This window comes from Manihot esculenta, chromosome 1 (assembly GCF_001659605.2).
Source record: "Manihot esculenta cultivar AM560-2 chromosome 1, M.esculenta_v8, whole genome shotgun sequence".
NCBI lineage: Eukaryota > Viridiplantae > Streptophyta > Magnoliopsida > Malpighiales > Euphorbiaceae > Manihot > Manihot esculenta.
The window spans coordinates 29,810,461-29,832,560 of NC_035161.2; the positions used below are offsets into that span (position 1 = coordinate 29,810,461).

At 35.4% G+C, this 22,100-nt stretch overlaps 2 protein-coding genes across 3 annotated transcripts in view; both read right to left on the reverse strand.

Moving 5' to 3' along the window:
- Positions 1 to 536: 536 nt before the first annotated feature.
- LOC110619683 (UDP-glycosyltransferase 83A1) overlaps positions 537 to 22,100 on the reverse strand; it is a 28,055-nt gene continuing 6,491 nt past the window's right edge. The window contains exons 1-2 of one of the 2 annotated variants that reach the window (XM_021763225.2): positions 1,676 to 2,236; positions 537 to 1,547 (exon numbers count right to left, since the gene is read on the reverse strand). In XM_021763225.2, coding sequence (XP_021618917.1) covers positions 682 to 1,547; positions 1,676 to 2,153 — 1,344 coding nt within the window. In that variant the 5' untranslated portion in view covers positions 2,154 to 2,236 and the 3' untranslated portion in view covers positions 537 to 681. Of the gene's footprint in view, positions 1,548 to 1,675; positions 2,237 to 22,100 lie in introns of those variants that run through there. The other variant, XM_043956870.1, reaches the window with a different exon arrangement.
- LOC110610265 (UDP-glycosyltransferase 83A1) lies at positions 8,742 to 10,377 on the reverse strand. The gene is made up of 2 exons (XM_021750109.2): positions 9,894 to 10,377; positions 8,742 to 9,765 (listed from the first exon to the last, which is right to left on the reverse strand). The coding sequence occupies exons 1-2, from the start codon at positions 10,369 to 10,371 to the stop codon at positions 8,900 to 8,902; spliced, it is 1,344 nt and encodes a 447-aa protein (XP_021605801.2). The 5' UTR covers positions 10,372 to 10,377; the 3' UTR covers positions 8,742 to 8,899.

The window sequence follows — 22,100 nt, forward strand, 5'->3', positions numbered from 1 at the left end:
CTTTTTTTTGCCATATTAAATTTCTTTTGATTTTTTAATTAAAAAGAAAAATTAGAAAATTAAAGTATTTTTATCAGTGAACAAAATCAGAAATTCTAATTTTTATTTATAATGCAAATTAAAATGTAAGCATATTTATTTTAGTTAAAAATAAGCAAGCATAAATTACAAAAGAATAATGTTATTTTATTATTATTTTTTTCTAAATTGCTATCATTTATAATCAGTTTTAATTTTTTTACATTTTTATTAATTTTAGTCTGATTTGAAAATTTTATATTTATTTTAATTTGTAATTGAAATTGAAATTGTGAGTTGTTAATGCACATATTTTTTTAAACTTAATTTCGAACAATGTACAGAAAATACCGACTTACTATTATATTGCTTAAAATAATATTTTGTAATTATGGATTTAACATATTAAATATAAAGTTATTTTCATTATAATTTTTAAAAAACAAATAGAAAAATAATTATTAAGAGTTTTTATATTTAGGCAAATTGTTGATTTAATAGATAAAAATATGAAATAATTAAAAGCAAAATTAAAATAAGATTCAATCAAACATAGCATAGTAACAAATACTACATAATTCAAATGGCAGTTCAATAGTCCATGAGAAATAAACCAATAGTCCTTCCACAGAGACTCCTTGAAAAGATGACATCTCCCCCAACCTAGGCATCCACCCACTTGATGAAGTTGCTAAAATTTGTGGAGGACTGACCACCTTCTCCGATATTATTTTCAGCAATTTGCTTCAGCTCCAAGGCCTTTTTTCTTATAATTTTATCCCCAAGCAATAGCTCCACCTTTTGTTTAAATTCCTCCTTTGTTATGATTCCTTTTTCATCCTTCTCTAACCCCAAACCAATCTTCCATACATCACAAATGTAGCTTTTGTTAAAAAACTGGTCAGCAAAGTAAGGCCAACACAAGAAAGGGACTCCATTGCTCACGCCTTCTATGGTAGAGTTCCAGCCACAATGGCTCACAAAACAAGCGATAGCAGGATGGCTTAGTACCTTCTGCTGAGGAGCCCAACTGATAATTTTTCCATGGCTGTCTTCAAATTCATTTAGGTTCGATTCTTGGGTACTGGTTCCTGGACGAACCACCCAAAGAAAAGGTTTGTTTGTTAGTTTAAGTCCAAGTGCCAATTCTTGAAGTTGAGATTGGTCAAAAATGGTGAAACTGCCAAATGCTACATATATCACTGACTGGGAAGGCTGTTGATCAAGCCATTTTAGGCACGAGGAGTCCTCCGGCCAGAACTGTGCTCCTGAATTCCCTGTATCGTAGCCTGCTAATAATGGGCCAATTGGGAGGAGCTTTGGAGCAAAAGAAAATACCTCAGCCTCAAGTTCATGAATTGAGTTGCATAGCTGCCATTCTATCAATTGTGAATCTTCCATTACTCTTTCAATGTATTTGAAAAAACCCTTTTGTGAGTAGGCGTTGCCAATTTTCCATGCCAAGTTATCAGTGTCAAAAATAGGACCGCTTGGGGATATTTGAATCATTTGTTTCTTGATTGAATATCCTGTAAATGAATCAAAAGAAAAATGCATGCAGAGTACGAGTAGTAACTTTACGTGGAATATCAACGACATCAAGACTTTCTTGTGCTTAAAGAATAATAATAACAATAAAAGCAAGGGAAGGACTTACCGTCACTGTCGATACATCCATCTCGAATAAGATTAGGAATGCTGGCTAATTGGCCAAAAATGGCAGCTGATGCAGGCCAGAACATTGCAACTTGGATCCCTAATTTGTCAGCAACTTCTCTTGCCCACCCCATACATCCATCAACTACAATACAAGTGATGGGATGATTCTTGTTGATGTCTTCTATGAGATCCTGAAGCTTTTTGGGCATGGTGATCAACATGGCCTCGCATAACTTGCCAATGTCAGTTCTATCATCCTCAGGATCCATCCCATCTGGGATTGAGACCAAATTAACACATGAGCCTGTAGGATCGCTTCTGCCACCCATTGCACTAAGCACTCTCCTGAGGTTAAAGTCTGTATTGACAAAAGTGACTTTGGATCCAAGGTTGGCTATTCTCCGAGCAAAGTGCATTAAGGGGTTAACATGTCCTTGGGCTGGAAATGGTAGCAGTAGAACATGTGAATTTCGCATTTTCCTTTTTGCGGTTTGAGAAACAGAGCAGAGAAAATGCGGAATCTTATCTTCCTCCGTTGGCAACGAGGCAAAGGAGTGGCTAATAATTTATTGGCTGCAAGGGCAAAGGATTAAACAGAAATTGTAGAATATAACGGTAATACCGACCAGGATTTCCTGGTTGGTCTATTAATAAATTATTTGTATTTTGACACGTATGTTAAAAAAATAAAAAAATATATTAATTTTTATTATATTTTGTTTTTCTCTTTCTTATTAATAAATCACTACTATATTATAAGTCTAAATGGCCCACTGTTATTTATAACTTGAAATAAGTAATGGTAATTAAATAGTTTTATTTTAAAAAAATTGGAATGGATTCGGATCAATTCATATTCATTTACCACCGAATTAAATATGTGAATACGATAATCAATAATTTTATTATAATCATTAATTATGATAGGATTATAAATATTATGATTAATATCTAACTATGTTTTGTGTTTTACATATAATATAATAATTTTTCATAAGAATAAAATTTTTAATTAATCAGAAGAGGAGAAGAAACCTTCAATCAGGTCTCTTAATAAGTATTTTCACAAGTACATAAAATCGTTAAAATAATAAAATGATGGGTAGAGTTTTCGAATAATTGGTTTTTAAATATAAAAATATATGTAATTCTAATGTTATTTAAGTTATCAAATTAAATTTTGAATTAAGGAGAGAACTCTAATCTAATTCTTGAAAATGGCACAATTTAATGATAAAGATGGATACAGGCTTTTTCTTCAACAAGGGAAATAAAGCAGATAAATATATTATAATTAATATTTATTATTTATAGTTATTTCCCACGAGTTTTCATATTTTAATAATATCAAATAATTTTTTTAAATTTCCATACTATTAAATCTATCTTTCTCAACATAGATAACTAATAATCATTCATTAAAATGGCTACTATATTATAGGAGAGCTAATAAAATATAAATATAAAATACAAATAAAAGCTAAATTTACATAATTAGAGAGCTAAATAAAATTAAAATAAGAATAAATTTGAGAGAATAAAAAAATTAAAAGGAAAAATGTATATAAAAAATGAAAAATGCCCTTTGAGACATCATGCTGTAAAGGTGAGCGGTGGGTAAATTTTCCATTGAGGTATGAGTTTGTTGCTTCAATAACATCAGTTTATTTGAGGGATATAGAGATGAAAAACAAAAAGAACAAGAGAAAACTTGAAATGAACACCAAAGGAAATGAGAAGTTAAATGTGTTGGAAGGTTTTTTTCTTTTTCTTTTTTCTTCTATATTATATCAATCTCATTTACAAAGTTGAACATAAATATACAGAGTATATGAGAGATATTAAAAAAAAACTATTTTAGCTATAAATAAAATATAAGGCTAAGAATGTGTTGTGTTCCATGAAAGAAAGGATTTTAATATGCTCCTATAATTTCTCTACTAAAAACTGATTTGATAGCTCACGTCAACACTTTTCCTCAAGTTGATGCATATATGTTTTCGATACCCAGCTTGTCAAGTTGTAAAAAATTTTACTCGTCTTTGTGATGATATCTAGTTGGTCTTCAGATTTAATAAAAGAGAAACAAATTATTTTTTTCTTCAAGATTCATCTTGACGAAGTGTCAACCCACCTCTACATATTTGTTATGATCATGTTAAATATGATTTGCCCCACCTCTACATGTTTGGTGTGATTATGTTGAACAGGATTGTAATTGTTGCCTTGTTGTCACAAAAGAGCCTTTTGTCATTCCTTGGAACTCAACTTCAACACTAGATAATGCTACTATCTTCTATTTCTTGCTTCTTCAAGTAACCACATTGCTTTCTACAAATGTAAAATAGCCTGAGTGGACTTTCTATCAGAAGTATTGTCTGTCCAATCTGCATCCGTGTGACCATCAATACTCATATGATTATTCTTTGTGAACATAATTCCTTTTCCATGAGAGACTTTAGATAGCAAAGAATTTGAATCACTGCATCCATATGACTTTCACTTGGGCAATGCATGACTTGGCTTACAAAGGCATTTCTTTCATATATTGATTTTTCTAAAAAAAAATAAAAAAAATCTTGGATTGTCATAATTCTGTGGCGGTAAACATTTTTGGTAAGTGGTCCTTTGATTTGTTTACTCCAAAAGTCGGACATTATAGCTAAAATATGGAGGATGCGTTCGCTGATGAACCCTGATAAGGCTCTCACCGAAGGCTTTGAAGCTATAGCTTCAATAGCAGATGGTCTAAGCATCACTCTGGTTGAACGAAAATCTCTGAGAGGCAGGAGCCTAAACGTTGTATTGGCTGCTTGCTTGTTCATTGCCTGCAGAGAGTAAATCTCCGAGGACGTTAAGGGAGATAAGTAGGGCCACAGCTGGGGTTTCAGGGAAGGAAAATAAAATAGAAGAACAGGGGCTATAAAGAAGCATGTGGAGATTGATACTGGGACTTTGCATGCTAGTGAACTTGTTAGACGGTTCTGTTCTAATCATGGCATGAAAAATCAAGCAATGAAGTCTGTTAAGAAGCTCTTGAAAACTCCAAAGATATTGATGAGGAACAAAAATCCACCTTGGTCTTGGCAGCCATTATTCATATAATCGCTCAGCTTTCAACCACTTGCATTGCATATCACTGATTTTAGAAAAGGACACAGAAAATTTACCAATCATAATCTTTCTTCAATCATTACAAATGGAACTATCCTTGAATTGACATTTCTTTTGTGTTCTTGATGGATTTAACTGAAGGTAGTAAGGATTTGCAGACATTGCAATGGCTGTTGAACTTGAAGTTGCAGAAGAAAAAATCAAGAAGGCATATAAAGATATGCATGCTTCAAAGCTCATAGACAGTTGGTACCCTAAGGAGGTGAACATCCACAAGCTGATCTGCCATCCTTCAATTTGAGGTGCCAAGCAAAGCAGTATAAAAAGTTGCATAGTTGAGGATCATTTGTAATTTCAAATCACTGTAATTGAATAGGGATTTGGCTGGTTGAAGGATTTGTTCAATCATAAGCTAGATTTAATGATTCTTGTCTTTCGATTAGACTCTTGCTAACATCTCTGAAAAAAACAAAAGAAGAAAAAAACTCCCAGCTGCTTTTCTCAATAAGTAAAATCTTCAGCTCCATATTATTTAGGTATGAAAATTCGAAACTAAATTTATCATATAATTATTGAGTTTAGCCACTGAACTAAGTCCTAAGCAAGAGTATATTAATGAATATTTATATTTTTTTATATATATTTTTATTGACCATAAATAAAGCAGCACTTATGTTATTTCTATTTTTTTTACAGTTATATTGTACAATAATTATTGTGATAATTGATAAGGAGAAAGGAAAGTACTTGAGAATGATTAGTTAATATGTAAAAGAGAGAAAAAGAGAAAAAAATGAGATAGTTGAAGTCTATGAATGGTATTTCTGATACTCTAATTATAAAAATATAGTTTGAGTTTAAGAATAAGTGTGTTAGAATGTATATCTCAAACTCTATGTATGTTTTGTTTTTTATATTGTAATAAGTTGACAAATTTTTTAAAAATTCTTGATAATGATTGTAGATAGGAGATATTGCAATTATAAATGTAATAAAAATTTACTGAATTTTATTTTCTAACGGTAAGACTACATCGGCTCGAAAGGATAAATTTTTTGTAGTTCTAAGTATCAATAGCTATGATATCCGAAATTCTTCTCTTTTATATGAAGCTTCTGTGATCGAATATTATAACCAGTGTGTCTTGTCACGTGATCTAATCATCATATATTTTAGATGAATATTATATTACATCAAAAAATTTATTTTATTTATAATTTAATATAAATTATTTTTAAATTTTAATATTCTATATATTTTTTATCAAAATAATTTATAATAGTTTTTATGAAATTTTTATTTATTAAAATCTCTAACTATAATAGTCTCACTTCAATACTTTATTTAATTTTTACATATTAAATTTATTTTTTCAATAAAACTGCATTTATATAACTTTTTGCAACCTATTTTCTATGAAACATCAATTGGTTAATATATAGTTAAAATATGTCATCACTCTAAAGGATAAACAAATGAGAAATATTAATAAAATATAAAAATATCATATATAAATAATACTAAAATTTGTAATACTCAAATTTAATTAAATAAATATTAGTTACAAATTTTAGGCTAATATTATAATAATTAATTATATGGGTTATAATATGTATTAACCTTAACAAGGTGAGCTTAAATGAATTTTAAACAATTTTACAAAGCTAAATAAAATAATTTAAAGTGATACTTGGAGGGAAAAAATCATATATAAAAATCTATTAATTAGTATTTTTGTTAAAATAAATAGTTAAATATTTTTTAAAAAATTTAAAATATTCCTAACATAAAAAATAAAATAGTAAATTTTTTAAAATGTTAAAAAAGCAACTAATGATTTATTTAAAACCATAAAAACTAATTATTTAACTTGTAAAATTAATCGACTATCTAATTTTAGATAGTAAAATCAATTTACAGACCCTCATCTGAAAATTTTAAATAAAAATATTTAGAATCTCAGTTATTAATTAGATTTAATATAAATTAATTTTATCATACCTAATAAAATTATTCCTTAAACTTATATTGTGTTTTTTTTTTTTTTAGGACAAGAATATGTACAGATATAATTTCTATTTTAATACCTCTAAGAGCGAAATGGGATAGAAGCTAAGGGATTATTTGGTTTAAATAAAGATTGATTTTTTTAATATAAAAATAATTTTAAATTTTTATGGAATTTTATACCATGAATTTATGTAAAAATATATTAATACTATTTATTTGTTAATATGATAGATTTCTATAAAATGATTCGTTTATAAAAAAATAAGTACCATTTTTAAAAAATACAAAATATAATCTGTCCATCTACTTGAACCATTGGATAAATTTGAGTTTTGTATTTTTAGAAGGAAAAATATATTTTTTATCTGATAAATTTAACATAAATGTAATTTTATTTAATATATTAATTAAGAATCATATTGTAAAATTTTATAATATAATTATAAATATAAAATATTATATTATATTATTAAATAATAATTCTCGGCAGATCAAATAAGTAACTAGTTTATTTAAACTTAACCCAATTAAAATTGGGATAATTCAATTAAAAATTTCAAAATTTCTAAAAAATGATAATTATTTTTGTTTGGTTAACTTTTTTTCATAATTTTCTAAAAAAATTATTTTTTTTCTTTTTTCATAAAAAACATTTAAACTAAATAAAAATTTAATTAATTATTAAACTTTGAGCTGCGTTTTACTGTGAGTTATATATATTATTTTATATAAAAATCTAAAATATTCTATATTTGTGCTGTAAAAAAATATAAAATATAAAGAGATTAATTAATAAATAATTTATAAATTTAAATAATTAATTAATAAATTTTTAAATTATAAAAATTAAATAGTAATGAAAGAGGTTAATTATTATACTTTAAAATATTAAAAAAATTTTTTATATTTTTAAAAATTAATGATTAATTAATATTTTTTTATAATTTAAAATTAAATAATAATTTTATAACATGAATTATAATAAGGGCAGACAGGAGTCTTACACATTTATTATTGATTTGAAATTAAGTGCTCAACTCATTAAAGAGCTTGTCTAGACATTGGCAGTTGGCAGTGGGCACTGGGCAGAGCTCCTATGCCGCGTGGAGAAGCGTTAGAGGAAAAGCATTAAAGACACAATATACTCAGCATCCCACGTGCCAATAACTGTAATTTACACAAGCAATACTTTAATTTAACATACAAATTTTATTTTATAACATAAAATTCTTTCATTTTCTATTTAAATAAAATAAAACAAATTTCATCTCTAATAAAAAAGTTTTAAATTAATTTATTGATGAGACATTGATTAAAATAACTTATATATATTTGTCTGTATTACTTAATTAATATTTTAATTTTCTTAATAAATAATTATTTGATTTTTTTTTTTCAAATGAGACGCAAAATGACAATGACTAACAAGAAAAAGAAAGAAAACAAATAAAGCCGAAGACACAAATAACTCCTGAAAGTTGCAGATGCCAAACCCACATCAGAGGCAAATCCCCCATTTTTATATTTTATTTATAAACTAATAAATTGAAAAAAAATAAACTAATAAATTTTGTACATAACATGAATATTAATATTAGTATGAATTTAATGTATTTTTTTTTATTTAGATGGTTTTAGATTTTGGAGCTTTTACTATGAATTTCAAGCTCTTGTATACTTAAGACTTGTATTTGTAGGTCATGTATTAATTTTTCCTTATCAATGTAAACATTTAGTTTATTTTTAATTTAATAAGTATTAGTAAAATTAATAAATTTGTACAGAAAATACCGACTTACTATTATATTATTTAAAATAATTCCTTATAATTATGGATTTAACATATCAAATATAAAGTTATTTTCATTATAATTTTTAGGAAACATATACAAATATGATTATAAGAATTCTTATATTTACGTAAATTATTTATTTAATAGATAAAAACATCACTTAATGTTTATTAATATTGAAAGTAAAATTAAAATAAGATTCACTCAAACATAGCATAGCAACAAATACTACATAATTCAAATGCCAGTTCAATAGTCATAGTCCTTCCACAGAGACTCCTTGAAAAGATGACATCTCCCCCAACCTAGGCATCCACCCACTTGATGAAGTTGCTAAAATTTGTGGAGGACTGACCACCTTCTCCGATATTATTTTCAGCAATTTGCTTCAGCTCCAAGGCCTTTTTTCTTATAATTTTATCCCCAAGCAATAGCTCCACCTTTTGTTTAAATTCCTCCTTTGTTATGATTCCTTTTTCATCCTTCTCTAACCCCAAACCAATCTTCCATACATCACAAATGTAGCTCTTGTTAACAAACTGGTCACCAAAGTAAGGCCAACACAAGAAAGGGATTCCATTGCTCACGCCTTCTATGGTAGAGTTCCAGCCACAATGGCTCACAAAACAAGCAATAGCAGGATGGCTTAGTACCTTCTGCTGAGGAGCCCAACAAATAATTTTTCCATGTCTCCCTTCAAATTCATTTAGGTTCAATTCTTGGGTACTGGTTCCTGGACGAACCACCCAAAGGAAAGGCTTGCTTGTCAGTTTAAGTCCAAGTGCCAATTCTTGAAGTTGAGATTGGTCAAAAATGGTCAAACTGCCAAATGCTACATATATCACTGACTGGGAAGGCTGTCGATCAAGCCATTTTAGGCACGAGGAGTCCTCCGGCCAGAACTGTGCTCCTGAATTCCCTGTATCGTAGCCTGCTAATAATGGGCCAATTGGGAGGAGCTTTGGAACCGAAGAAAATATTTCAGCCTCAAGTTCATGAAATGAGTTGCATAGCTGCCATTCTATCAATTGTGAATCTTCCATTCCTCCTTCAATATATTTGAAAAGGGCCCTTTGTGTGTACGAGTTGCCAATTTTCCATATCAAGTTATCAGTGTAAAAATTAGGGCCGCTTGGGGACATTTGAATCTTGTGTTTCTTGGTTGCAAATCCTGTAAATGAACCAAAAGGAAAATGCATGCAGAGTATTAGTAGTGAATTTACGTGGAATATCAACAACGCCAAGAATTTCTTGAGATTAAAGAATAACAATAACAATAAAATCAAGGGAAGCACTTACCATCACTGTCGATATATCCATCTCGAATAAGACTAGGAATGTTGGCTAACTGGCAAAAAAGGGCAGCTGATGCAGGCCAGAACATTGCAACTCGGATCCCCAATTTGTCAGCAACTTCTCTTACCCACCCCATACTTCCATCAACTACAATACAAGTGATGGGATGATTCTTGTTGATGTCTTCTATGAGATCCTGAAGCTTTTTGCACATGGTGATCAACATGGCCTCGCATAACTTACTCAAGTCAGTTCTATCATCCTCAGGATCCATCCCATCTGGGATTGAGACCAAATTAACACATGAGCCTGTAGGATCGCTTCTGCCAGCCATTGCACTAAGCACTCTCTTGTGGTTAAAGTCTGTATTGACAAAAGTGACTTTGGATCCAAGGTTGGCTATTCTCCAAGCAAAGTGCATTAAGGGGTTAACATGTCCTTGGGCTGGAAATGGTAGCACTAGAACATGTGAATTTTCCATTTTCCTTTTGCGATTTGAGAAACAGAACAGAGAAAATGCGATCTTATCTTCCTCCGTTGGCAACGAGCAAAGGAGTGGCTAATAATTTATTGGCTGCAAGGGCAAAGGATTAAACAGAAATTGTAGAATATAACGGTAATACCGACCTGGATTTCCTGGTTGGTCTATTAATAAATTATTTGTATTTTGACACGTATATTAAAAAAATAAAAAAATATATTAATTTTTATTATATTTTATTTTTCTCTTTCTTATTAATAAATCACTACTATATTAGAAGTCTAAATGGCCCACTGATATTTATAACTTGAAATAAGTAATGGTAATTAAATAGTTTTGTTTTTAAAAAATTGGGACCGGGGGTTTGAGATCGATTCATATTCACTTATCACCGAGTGCGGTAATTAAATAGTTATACAACCAATAATTTTATTACAATCATTAATTATGATGAATTATAAATACTATTATTAATATCTAACGGATTATAAATACTATGATTAATATCTAATTATGTTTTGTGTTTTACATGTAATATAATAATTTTTCATAAGAGTAAAATTTTCAATTAATCGGAAGAGGAGAAGAAATCTCCCATTAAAACAGAACACACTCATAAAAAATTTAACAAAACAAAATAAGAATTCGGTCTCTTAAAACAGAACATACCAATAAAAAATTTAACAAAATAAAATAAGGATCAAGTCTCTTGATAAGCATTTTCACGAAATCGTTCAAATAATAAAATGATTAGTAGAATTATCGAATAATTGGTTTTTAAATATAAAAAATATATGTAATTCTAAAGTTATTTAAGTTACCAAATTAAATTTTGAATTACGGAGAGAACTCTAATCTAATTCTTGAAAATGGCACAATTTAATGATAAAGATGGATACAGGCTTTTTCTTCAACAAGGGAAATAAAGCAGATAAATATATTATAATTAATATTTATTATTTATAGTTATTTCCCACGAGTTTTCATATTTTAATAATATCAAATAATTTTTTTAAATTTCCATACTGATGACTGCTGGATTTCTTCACCCCGGCCTAAAGGCCAGGCCCATGAAAACAGTCCATGATCCGAAGGCTTCAATATTCTCCTCGAGAGCCAGGTCTAGCCCGCTCAGTCACAGGGCCGAACTCTGCCTAGACTCCTCAATTAAGCCGGCCCAATAATCAGGCCCTCACCAGGCTCAACTTCAGCCCTACCATTCAACCCAGCCCGGAAAGAGGAAAGTGACTAACCTGCCCCGCTGGTGGGTCCTTCCGCATGCGTATCAGAGGAGAATTAATGGCCGTTACGCATGGAGCAGGCGCCTGACACATCAGTACATGCGGAGCTGGGCGGCAGAAGACAGCTAGCATTGTGAGAGACAGATATATATATCACGGTAGAGGCCACCCAGGAGGAGGTCTCTCTTCTTCTTCCTTCTCCTTCCTGGACACCATTTTTATTCTTTCTGCAACCCTTGCCTAAATATACTACTCTGAGCCGTAAAATCTGACTTGAGCGTCGGAGGGCCTCCACCGGGGCACTCCCGGTAGGCCCCTGACTATTCTTTCTTATTTTACAGGTCCTTTCACCAGGTAGAACATGGAGAGACCCATCAGAGAGCCCAGCAAGAAGGGACCCAGAAGAAAGCCAGATCTATCATGGACCAAGAAGAGGAAAAGATTTATCAAATGGCGCCGTCTGTGGGAAACCGAAAGAGATTTTACTATCTCAAAAGTTTTCAGATCCACCCATTGAGATCCACATAAAGTACGAAAGTTTGAGCGGATAACCCAGCTGAAAAGAAAGGTTCATTGTGCTAAAGAATGTTTTGATGGTCTTTCAGATAATTTATTTTAATATTTTTTAGATTTTACTACGGCTGATTTTTCCTTTGAAGTCTGGTAAATATTTTCTGTTAAAAAGAAAAGAGGGTGAGTAGTATATGTATTTGTCGAAATCCTGAGGTCTGCTGTATATAAAAAAAAAAAAAAAAAAAAGAGAAAGAGAAGAAGGAAGCGAGAGAAAGAGAAGAGGAGTCCGTGAGAAAAAAGCAGGTCGGATGGTGGGAATGGCAATAGTAGAAGGAGCTCGAGCTGCCAAAGACGCGCCGACCTGAGGAGGAAGTTGCTAGTCTGGTCGAGCTCCAGGAAGTGAGGTCGGCGCGGCGCGGAAATGGGCTAATGGACAGAAGATGCATCGATCTGATGAGGAAGTCGCCGGTCTGGTTGAGCTCCAAGAAGTGAGGTCGGCATGACCAGGTAGCAATCCGACCTTGTAGGTCGGCGCGGCATGACCAGGTAGCAATCCGACCTTGTAGGTCGGTACGGAAATGAACAATGTCGGGACTACCGATTTCGCCGCCATCGATCTTGGGATGACCGGCGTCACCAGCGCTCCAGGGCACGAGTCCTTCGAATTTGATGTCCGGAGTACCACTCTCTCATCACCACCCATCTCTTCTCTGAGCAGCCCCCCAAGCAACACCCTCGTCTTGCTTGACATCACTGAGATCTCTCTCCTTCTGTCCTCCGCTGATAAGAACTCTCTTCCGCCTCTCGACCCACCCTCGAGTCCTACGGCCGGGATTCTTAAGAGGGATTGGCTTCACAAGCACCGCACTGGGGTTACCGCTGTCGCCGCCTCTCTATTTATTTCCGACCATGTTTATAAATTTGCATCCCTGAGAAATCAGTGACTCCTGCGGCTGCAAGAGTTAGCGAAATCGCCAGGAGAGAATCGATTGCCGTGAACTGGGTAAGGATGGTCGACTTCCTGCGCAAGGCCCAATCGGAAGAAGTTATTTTGCTGCCATGAGCTATGGGCAGGGTCCCAAACGACGTCGTGGCCATGGAAGAAGGGAAATTGCGGCCGTTGACGGGCAAAGTTAACGACCTCTTAAGTTGAAAGCATCAAACGGAGAAGGATTGGATAGAGAGTTAACTAAAAGAGGCTCGACATTATAAAATTTGGACTCTGCGATCAAATCTCCAAGATCAAAAGCTTTAGCCTTTGGAGGAAGATTCCCGGCTCTCGAGAGAGAGAGAAGGATAGAGAACAACTCCGGATCTCTGTCGATGAACAGAGAACCAAGACTCATGTGAGTTGACTGCGAAAATTGGGAGAAGAGCAATTTGGGTCCCGCAAAGGCTAAGGTTTGTTTTGTGGTCTGAAAGATTTGACCACCAAATTCAATGGTGGTAATATCTGTCAAACAATCATGGGACTGCCCCAGCTAGGAAATCCCAACCGAGCACAATCCTCTACAGCCATGAACACTTCCGAAGAACGGATCAGACATCAATCACGCTCTGACCCCACGATCATGGTTCCTCGAGGACACAGAGAAAAATCCTGAATCTTTCAGAAGACCCTGAGACATAGAGACCTCAGAGGTACAAGGCTGGCGGATCTCAAAAGATCTCCCAAAACAAAAAACAGCCAGCGGGGCCCCGAGGTCACCCCGGAATAAAAACGGTCAGGATCCTGTAAGATCTCCTGGAGCAAAAACAGCCGGCGGGGCCCCGAGGTCACCCCGGAATAAAAACGGTCAGGATCCCGTAAGATCTCCTGGAGCAAAAACAGCCGGCGGGGCCCCGAGGTCACCCCAGAATAAAAACGACCAGGATCTCGTGAGATCTCCTGGAGCACAAACAGCCGGCGGGGCTCCGAGGTCACCCCGGAACAAAAATGACCAGGATCTTGTGAGATCTCCTGGAGCACAAACAGCCGGCAGGGCCCCGAGGTCACCCCGGCACAAAAACGACCAGGATCTCGTGAGATCTCCTGGAGCACAAACAGCCGGCGGGGCCCCGAGGTCACCCCGGAACAAAAACGACCAGGATCTCGTGAGATCTCCTAGAGCACAAACAGCCGGCGAGGCCCCGAGGTCACCCCGGAACAAAAACGACCAGGATCTCGTGAGATCTCCTGAAGCACAAACAGCCGGCGGGGCCCCGAGGTCACCCCGGAACAAAAACGACCAGGATCTCGTGAGATCTCCTGGAGCACAAACAGCCGGCGGGGCCCCGAGGTCACCCCGGAATAAAAACGACCAGGATCTCGTGAGATCTCCTGGAGCACAAATAGCCGGCGGGCCCCGAGGTCACCCCGGCACAAAAACGACCAGGATCTCGTGAGATCTCCTGGAGCACAAACAGCCGGCGGGGCCCCGAGGTCACCCCGGAACAAAAACGACCAGGATCTCGTGAGATCTCCTGGAGCACAAACAGCCGGCGGGGCCCCGAGGTCACCCCGGAACAAAAACGACCAGGATCTCGTGAGATCTCCTGGAGCACAAATGTCATACCCGGCTAGACCCCGGTATCGGAATTCCTACGTTCCGGCGGATTTTCCGTTGGAAGTCGGGATTCGAGGATGTCGGAGCTTGCCCTAAGGGTATAAGAAAGGTTTTTAAGATGTTTTTCAGTGTTTTTATCATGTTTGCATGTTTTGAGTTAAGAAAATTGAGTTTTGAAATGAAAAGGCCAAGGGGACAAAAGCCAGGTTCGGCCGCCGAAGGTGAGGTTCGGCCGCCGAAGGTGAAGTTCGGCCGCCGAAAGTTGCATGGTTTCGCATGCACGTTAGGCCGCCGAAGGAAGGGTCGGTTGGCCACTACAAAAGCCCCTTTTGCCCGAGACTTGAGTGTTAAACACTCTGTTTTTGGGTCAAAGGTAGGATCAAGCTCTCCTTGGTGTGATTTCTCATGTTTTCCTCAAATCTTGCATGTTTTAACTTGATTTGAGCTTTGTTTTAGAGATTTGAGCAAAAGGAAGCAAAGTTGAGCACTTGGAGAGTTTGAGTGAGTTTTTCCCCATCTCCAAGCTTGGATCATCATTCCTCTAGTTCTTCAAGAGGTAAGCATGGATCCTCACCTCCCCTTATGTTTAAAGCAAGTTTTAGAAGTTTTGGAGAGGTTTATGGCATGTTTTGGGGTATAAGCATGAGTTTGAGCATATGTTGCTCATATGCGTTTTGTTGTGGTTTTTGGGGCTTGAACTAGTTTTTAGGCCTCTATATGCAAGAGTTATGTTATATGTTAGTTGAGAAGTGTTGGTATGCATGTTATGGGTGTTTGCTAGGAGTTTGGAGGCTGAGAGCATGAGTTGTGCTCGGATTCTACCTTTCTGGAGAATCCAGGTTCGGCCGCCGAAGCAAGGTTCGGCCGCCGAACCCCTTGTGGAGGCAGTTTCGGCTGCCAAACCTTGCCCCCGAAAGCTAGGCTTTTGGGTGAGAAAGAGACTTTCGGCCGCCGAAAGAGGAAGTTCGGCCGCCGAAAGTGCATGAGTTTCGTCTCTGGATGAGACTTTCGGCCGCCGAAGGTGCCGCCGAAGGTGCATGAGTTTCGTCTCTGGAGGGAGGTTTCGGCCGCCGAACCAGCCGCCGAAAGTGCCCAGTCCAGCCTTCTTTTGCCCATTTTTCCATGCATGCCTATGATGTTTTAGAGGGGTTTTGGGGAGATAATAAGAGTTATGTTTAAGTAAGGTTGGTCCTCATTTGAGTCCACCTGTGTAGGTACGGACCCGAGAGACCAAAGAGGCCCACAGAGTTAGAGTTACAGAGACTGCTCAGCAGTTGACAGAGGTGAGTGGAACAGAACTTTATTTTAAAAGTTAAGAACTGTTTTAGCATGATTCATGCATCATTCATGCCATGTTTATGTCGGATGCTTTGCATTAGTATTCACCAAGTTGATGCATTGCATTATTACTTGTATATGTGGATTGGACCGAGGCGATCTCAATAGCCCATAAGGCTGTCATTATTGGATGTCCTGTGTGAGCTCCTTTGGGGCCGGGCATTTACCTTGGATGAGTCCTGTGTGAGCCCTTATAGGGTCGGGCACCATGAGTAGTTAGTGAAAGACCTGTGTGAGCTCCTTTGGGAGCCGGGCACTGACAGAGGGAGTTTTGGGATCATGTCCAATCCGAGATGTGAAATGTTTGTGCAGTGATCGCATCATATGACAGCATGTTTTAAATGTGATTTTTTATAGATTCCGCTCACTGGGCTTTAGCAGCTCATCCCTCTCCCTAACCCCATTTTACAGGGCCTCAGAGAAGAGAAAGAGAAAGAGATAGCAAGGGTAAAAGGCATATGTAATAGTATAGAGTAGTGGACATGATAATGATGTACAGTACAGAGTTTATGTTATGCAGAGAAATGATGTAATAGTAAGTTATGTACTGAGTTATAGAATTGTGCTTGGCCCTAGTGCTTGTTATTCCTTTATACATGATCATTTTATGATTGAGATAATGTTGTTCTGATGCGCTAGGCTTGGTGCATGGTAGTCTTTCTATCTCTGTAGTTACTGTATGGTACCATAGCAGGTATCACTCTTCGAGTGCATACAGACAGAGCATGCATAGGCCAGGCTTAGTCGATGAGAAAAGTTTCAAGAAAAGAAAAGATAGTCAAGCAAAGAAAAAATAAAAGAGAAGAGTAAGTAACAGTTTTAAGCTTAAGTATGCTCATGTATGGGTTTTATCAGGTACTTAGAGTTGACAGTAGGCTTACTACGGGTCCCGGCGGCCTTAAGCCGATCTGGATCCTAGTGCCGGTGATGGTCCGGTAAGCGGGCTGTTACAACAAACAGCCGGCGGGGCCCCGAGGTCTCCCCGGAACAAAAATAGCCAGGATCTCGTAAGATCTCTTGGAGCACAAACAACCGGCGAGGCCCCGAGGCCATCCCGGAGAAACAAAGAAGACCGGGATCCCCTAAAACTCCCGGGAAAACAAAATAAAAACGGCCGGTGAGGATCTTAAAAGACCTCCCGGAGCATGAAGACCGGGATCCCCTAGAACTCCCAGGAAAACAAAGAAGACCGGGATCCCCTAGAACTCCCGGAAAAACAAAATAAAAAAGGCCGGTGGGGATCTTAAAAGACCTCCCGGAGCATGAAGACCGGGATCCCCTAGAACTCCCGGGAAAACAAAATAAAAACGGCCGGCGAAGATCTCCAAAATCTCCCGGAGCAACAAAGACCAGGATCCCCAAGATCTCCTGGCAAAAGAAGACCTCCCTTAGAAGACCTCAATGAGGTCCAGGCAAAAGAAGACCTCACTGAGGTCCTGGCATAAGAAGACCTCACTGAGGTCCTGGCATGAGAAGACCTCAATGAGGTCCTGGCAAAAGAAGACCTCACTGAAGCAGAAGACCTCAATGAGGCAGAAGACCTCACTGAGGCAGAAGACCTCACTGAGGCAGAAGACCTCAATGAGGCAGAAGACCTCACTGAGGCAGAAGACCTCACTGAGGCAGAAGACCTCACTGAGGCAGAAGACCTCAATGAGGTCCTGGCAAAAGAAGACCTCAATGAGGTCCTGGCAAAAGAAGACCTCAATGAGGCAGAAGACCTCACGGAGGCAGAAGACCTCACTAAGGCAGAAGACCTCACTGAGGCAGAAGACCTCACTGAGAGGTAGAAGACCTCACTGAGGTAGAAAACCTCACTGAGGTAGAAGACCGGCAAAGATCTCAAAGATCTCCCGGAGCAAAAATAGCCGGAATCCCCAAGATCGTCCGGTGCCACAAGCAAAAACAACTCGTAAGAACATAGTTCCGACCTCGCATAAAAGATTGGGGCACGGGACCATAAATGAAAAGCTAAACTCCGACCTCCCAAAGGACCTCAAGTCATCAGGTAGAGAGACTTTAATCTCACACAACAGCCAAAAGTACCAAAGCATCATGCCGATCTCAAGAAAACGAGCGCAGTACTGGTAAATCCGATAAGACAGACCCAATTAAGACAAGGCGATTCCTAAGCAAACTGCATACCAAAATACAAAGCCAAACAGAGAATCAGGGGCAATCATAAGAGGCACCGAACTCGAGAATTGACCGCTCACACTAAACCAACTCAGCTAACCTAGAGAGAGGTCCAAGCAACAAAGAGCCCTCAAAAGACTCGAGAGCAGACAGCCCATAAATACTCGGGGGCAAAAAACATACACGAGAGTCCAACGCTCAGATAAAGAATCAAGAAGGCAAGACGATCAAATCCAAACACAGATAGTCCGATCCCTGCAATCCAAGGTCGACCTTCCCGGAAGCCTGGAGGGGCCTCACATCTGGACCGGCAAGGCTATAAGCCTATAAAAGAAAAGTTAAAACCAAACAAATGAACAGTCAGACTGAAACACAGCCCGAATAAGGATCGACAAGAAAGCAAGAAATTAAGTCCGACTTCATAAAAGAGCTCGGGGCACCAAAGTGAAGAAAGTGAAATTCCGAACTTCGGAGCTCGCGATATAGACACCGTCACAGGCTATAGGCACAAAAGCCTAAGCGAAAAGCAAAGAACCGAGCTCCCAGCTCGGATGAACTCGTAACAGGAAAACAACAAAAGAACGAGTACTCTATCCTAGTGGAGCTTACAGCTCAAACCACACCGATTACCGAAAGGATACCTCAAGAGGAACAAGGTATTATATTCCTGAGCTCGCGACAATGACGAGATCGCGAGCCAAAAACAGAAATGCCCTCATGAGAATAAGAAAAACTCGCAAGTTAGAAGCTTAACCATACTCCGAGCTCTTAGCCCGGATCGGTTCAACCAGCAAAGACCCAGTAGAGCCTGCCTGATCCAAAAAATAAGTAAAGTTGACAAAACTAGAAGACAGTGTGAGTAGAAAATAATGATGAGGTACATGCCGAGGTGAAATATCATTCGTCATCGAACACACATCTCCATAACGCCATACATTCAAACATCAAAGTAAAGAGACAAAAATAATAAAAAGGCAAAGAAATGGTACTTTTGACAAGAGCAGTTCTCAGACCACACGGTCATGAATAGAAATTAAAGATTTATCCCCTCACCAGTCATGGAATAACTGCTGAGGAGATAAAGGGGCAATTGATGACTGCTGGATTTCTTCACCCCGGCCTAAAGGCCAGGCCCATGAAAACAGTCCATGATCCGAAGGCTTCAATATTCCCCTCGAGAGCCAGGTCTAGCCCGCTCAGTCACAGGGCCGGACTCTGCCTAGACTCCTCAATCAAGCCGGCCCAATAATCAGGCCCTCACCAGGCTCAACTTCAGCCCTACCATTCAACCCAGTCCGGAAAGAGGAAAGTGACTAACCTGCCCCGCTGGTGGGTCCTTCCGCATGCGTATCAGAGGAGAATTAATGGCCGTTACGCATGGAGCAGGCGCCTGACACATCAGTACATACGGAGCTGGGCGGCAGAAGACAGCTAGCATTGTGGCAGAGAGACAGATATATATATCACGGTAGAGGCCACCCAGGAGGAGGTCTCTCTTCTTCTTCCTTCTCCTTCCTGGACACCATTTTTATTCTTTCTGCAACCCTTGCCTAAATATACTACTCTGAGCCGTAAAATCTGACTTGAGCGTCGGAGGGCCTCCACCGGGGCACTCCCGGTAGGCCCCTGACTATTCTTTCTTATTTTACAGGTCCTTTCACCAGGTAGAACATGGAGAGACCCATCAGAGAGCCCAGCAAGAAGGGACCCAGAAAAAAGCCAGATCTATCATGGACCAGGAAGAGGAAAAGATTTATCACATACTATTAAATCTATCTTTCTCAACATAGATAACTAATAATCATTCATTAAAATGGCTACTATATTATAGGAGAGCTAATAAAATATAAATATAAAATACAAATAAAAGCTAAATTTACATAATTAGAGAGCTAAATAAAATTAAAATAAGAATAAATTTGAGAGAATAAAAAAATTAAAAGGAAAAATGTATATAAAAAATGAAAAATGCCCTTAGAGAGATCATGCTGTAAAGGTGATGGGTAAATTTTCCATCGAGGTATGAGTTTGTTGCTTCAATAACATCAGTTTATTTGAGGGATATAGAGATGAAAAATAAAAAGAACAAGAGAAAACTTGAAATGAACACCAAAGGAAATGAGAAGTTAAATGTATTGGTAGGTTTTTTTTTTCATTTTTTCTATATTATATCAATCTCATTCATAAAGTTGAGTATAAATATATGAGAGATGTTAAAAAAATTATTTTAGCTATAAACAAGATCGAAGGTTAAGATTGTGCTGTGTCTCATGCTCCTATAATTTATCATTTACAAAACTAATTAGTCCATCGTGTTTAAATTTTATTAATAAGAGTGTTGTCCATCTCAATTAAATCAAAAATATTCATTTAAAAAATAAAATCATTATCATGAAGAAATGAAAGAATAGAAATATTTATAATTATTATCAAAAAAAAAAGAACGGATAAATTTTAAACTCCGTTTGTTTTAAAAAATAATATATATTTAAAAAATATTTTTTATATTATGAAAAAGTATTTTCAAAAAATATTTTTTTATAAAAAAGTTATTTTTTATCATTTAATTTTAATTTAAAAAATAATAGATATTAATAAAATTATATATAAAGATATTAGTAAAATTGTCAAAATATAAAAAATTACTTTATTTTTTATTTTTTTAAATAATTTAATTCTTTTTTAATAAAAAATATTTTTTATTTGATTAATATTTTAAATATTAAAAAATATGAAAAATTTATGAAGACTATAAAATTTAAAATTTTTTTTCTTTATCTTTTCTAAAATAAAAATTAAAAATTAAAAAATTATAATAAAAATTTTTAAATTTATTCAGATATATTTACCATTAAATTAAATTTATAAACACCACTCTTCATCACTTTAATAGTGATTTTTTTTTTTTCAAAGTAAAACAAGATAATGAAACATGAATATAAATACCTCTAAGAGTGAAAAATCTCTTTTGATCGGTATATAATTATTTGAAATTTTAACATAAATGTAATTTTATTTAATATATTAATTAAGAATCATATTGTAAAATTTTATAATATAATTATAAATATAAAATATTATATTATATTATTAAATAATAATTCTCGGCAGATCAAATAAGTAACTAGTTTATTTAAACTTAACCCAATTAAAATTGGGATAATTCAATTAAAAATTTCAAAATTTCTAAAAAATGATAATTATTTTTGTTTGGTTAACTTTTTTTCATAATTTTCTAAAAAAAAAAAATATTTTTTTTCTTTTTTCATAAACAACATTTAAACTAAATAAAAATTTAATTAATTATTAAACTTTGAGCTGCGTTTTACTGTGAGTTATATATATTATTTTATATAAAAATCTAAAATATTCTATATTTGTGTTGTAAAAAATATAAAATATAAAGAGATTAATTAATAAATAATTTATAAATTTGAATAATTAATTAATAAATTTTTTAAATTATAAAAATTAAATAGTAATGAAAGAGGTTAATTATTATACTTTAAAATATTAAAGATGTTTTTTTATATTTTTAATTAATATTTTTTTATAATATAAAAATTAAATAATAATTTTATAACATGAATTATAATAAGGGCAGACAGGAGCCTTACACATTTATTATTGATTTGAAATTAAGTGCTCAACTCATTAAAGAGCTTGTCTAGACATTGGCAGTTGGCAGTGGGCACTGGGCAGAGCTCCTATGCCGCGTGGAGAAGCGTTAGAGGAAAAGCATTAAAGACACAATATACTCAGCATCCCACGTGCCAATAACTGTAATTTACACAAGCAATACTTTAATTTAACATACAAATTTTATTTTATAACATAAAATTCTTTCATTTTCTATTTAAATAAAATAAAACAAATTTCATCTCTAATAAAAAAGTTTTAAATTAATTTATTGATGAGACATTGATTAAAATAACTTATATATATTTGTCTGTAT

Excerpts from the sequence above, each read along its gene's own strand:
- LOC110610265 (XM_021750109.2), bottom strand. The coding sequence starts at position 10,371 with ATGGAAAATTCACATGTTCTAGTGCTACCATTTCCAGCCCAAGGACAT. Across the intron at positions 9,766-9,893 it reads TGGATATATCGACAGTGATG|GATTTGCAACCAAGAAACAC; the intron begins GTAAGTGCTTCC and ends GTTCATTTACAG.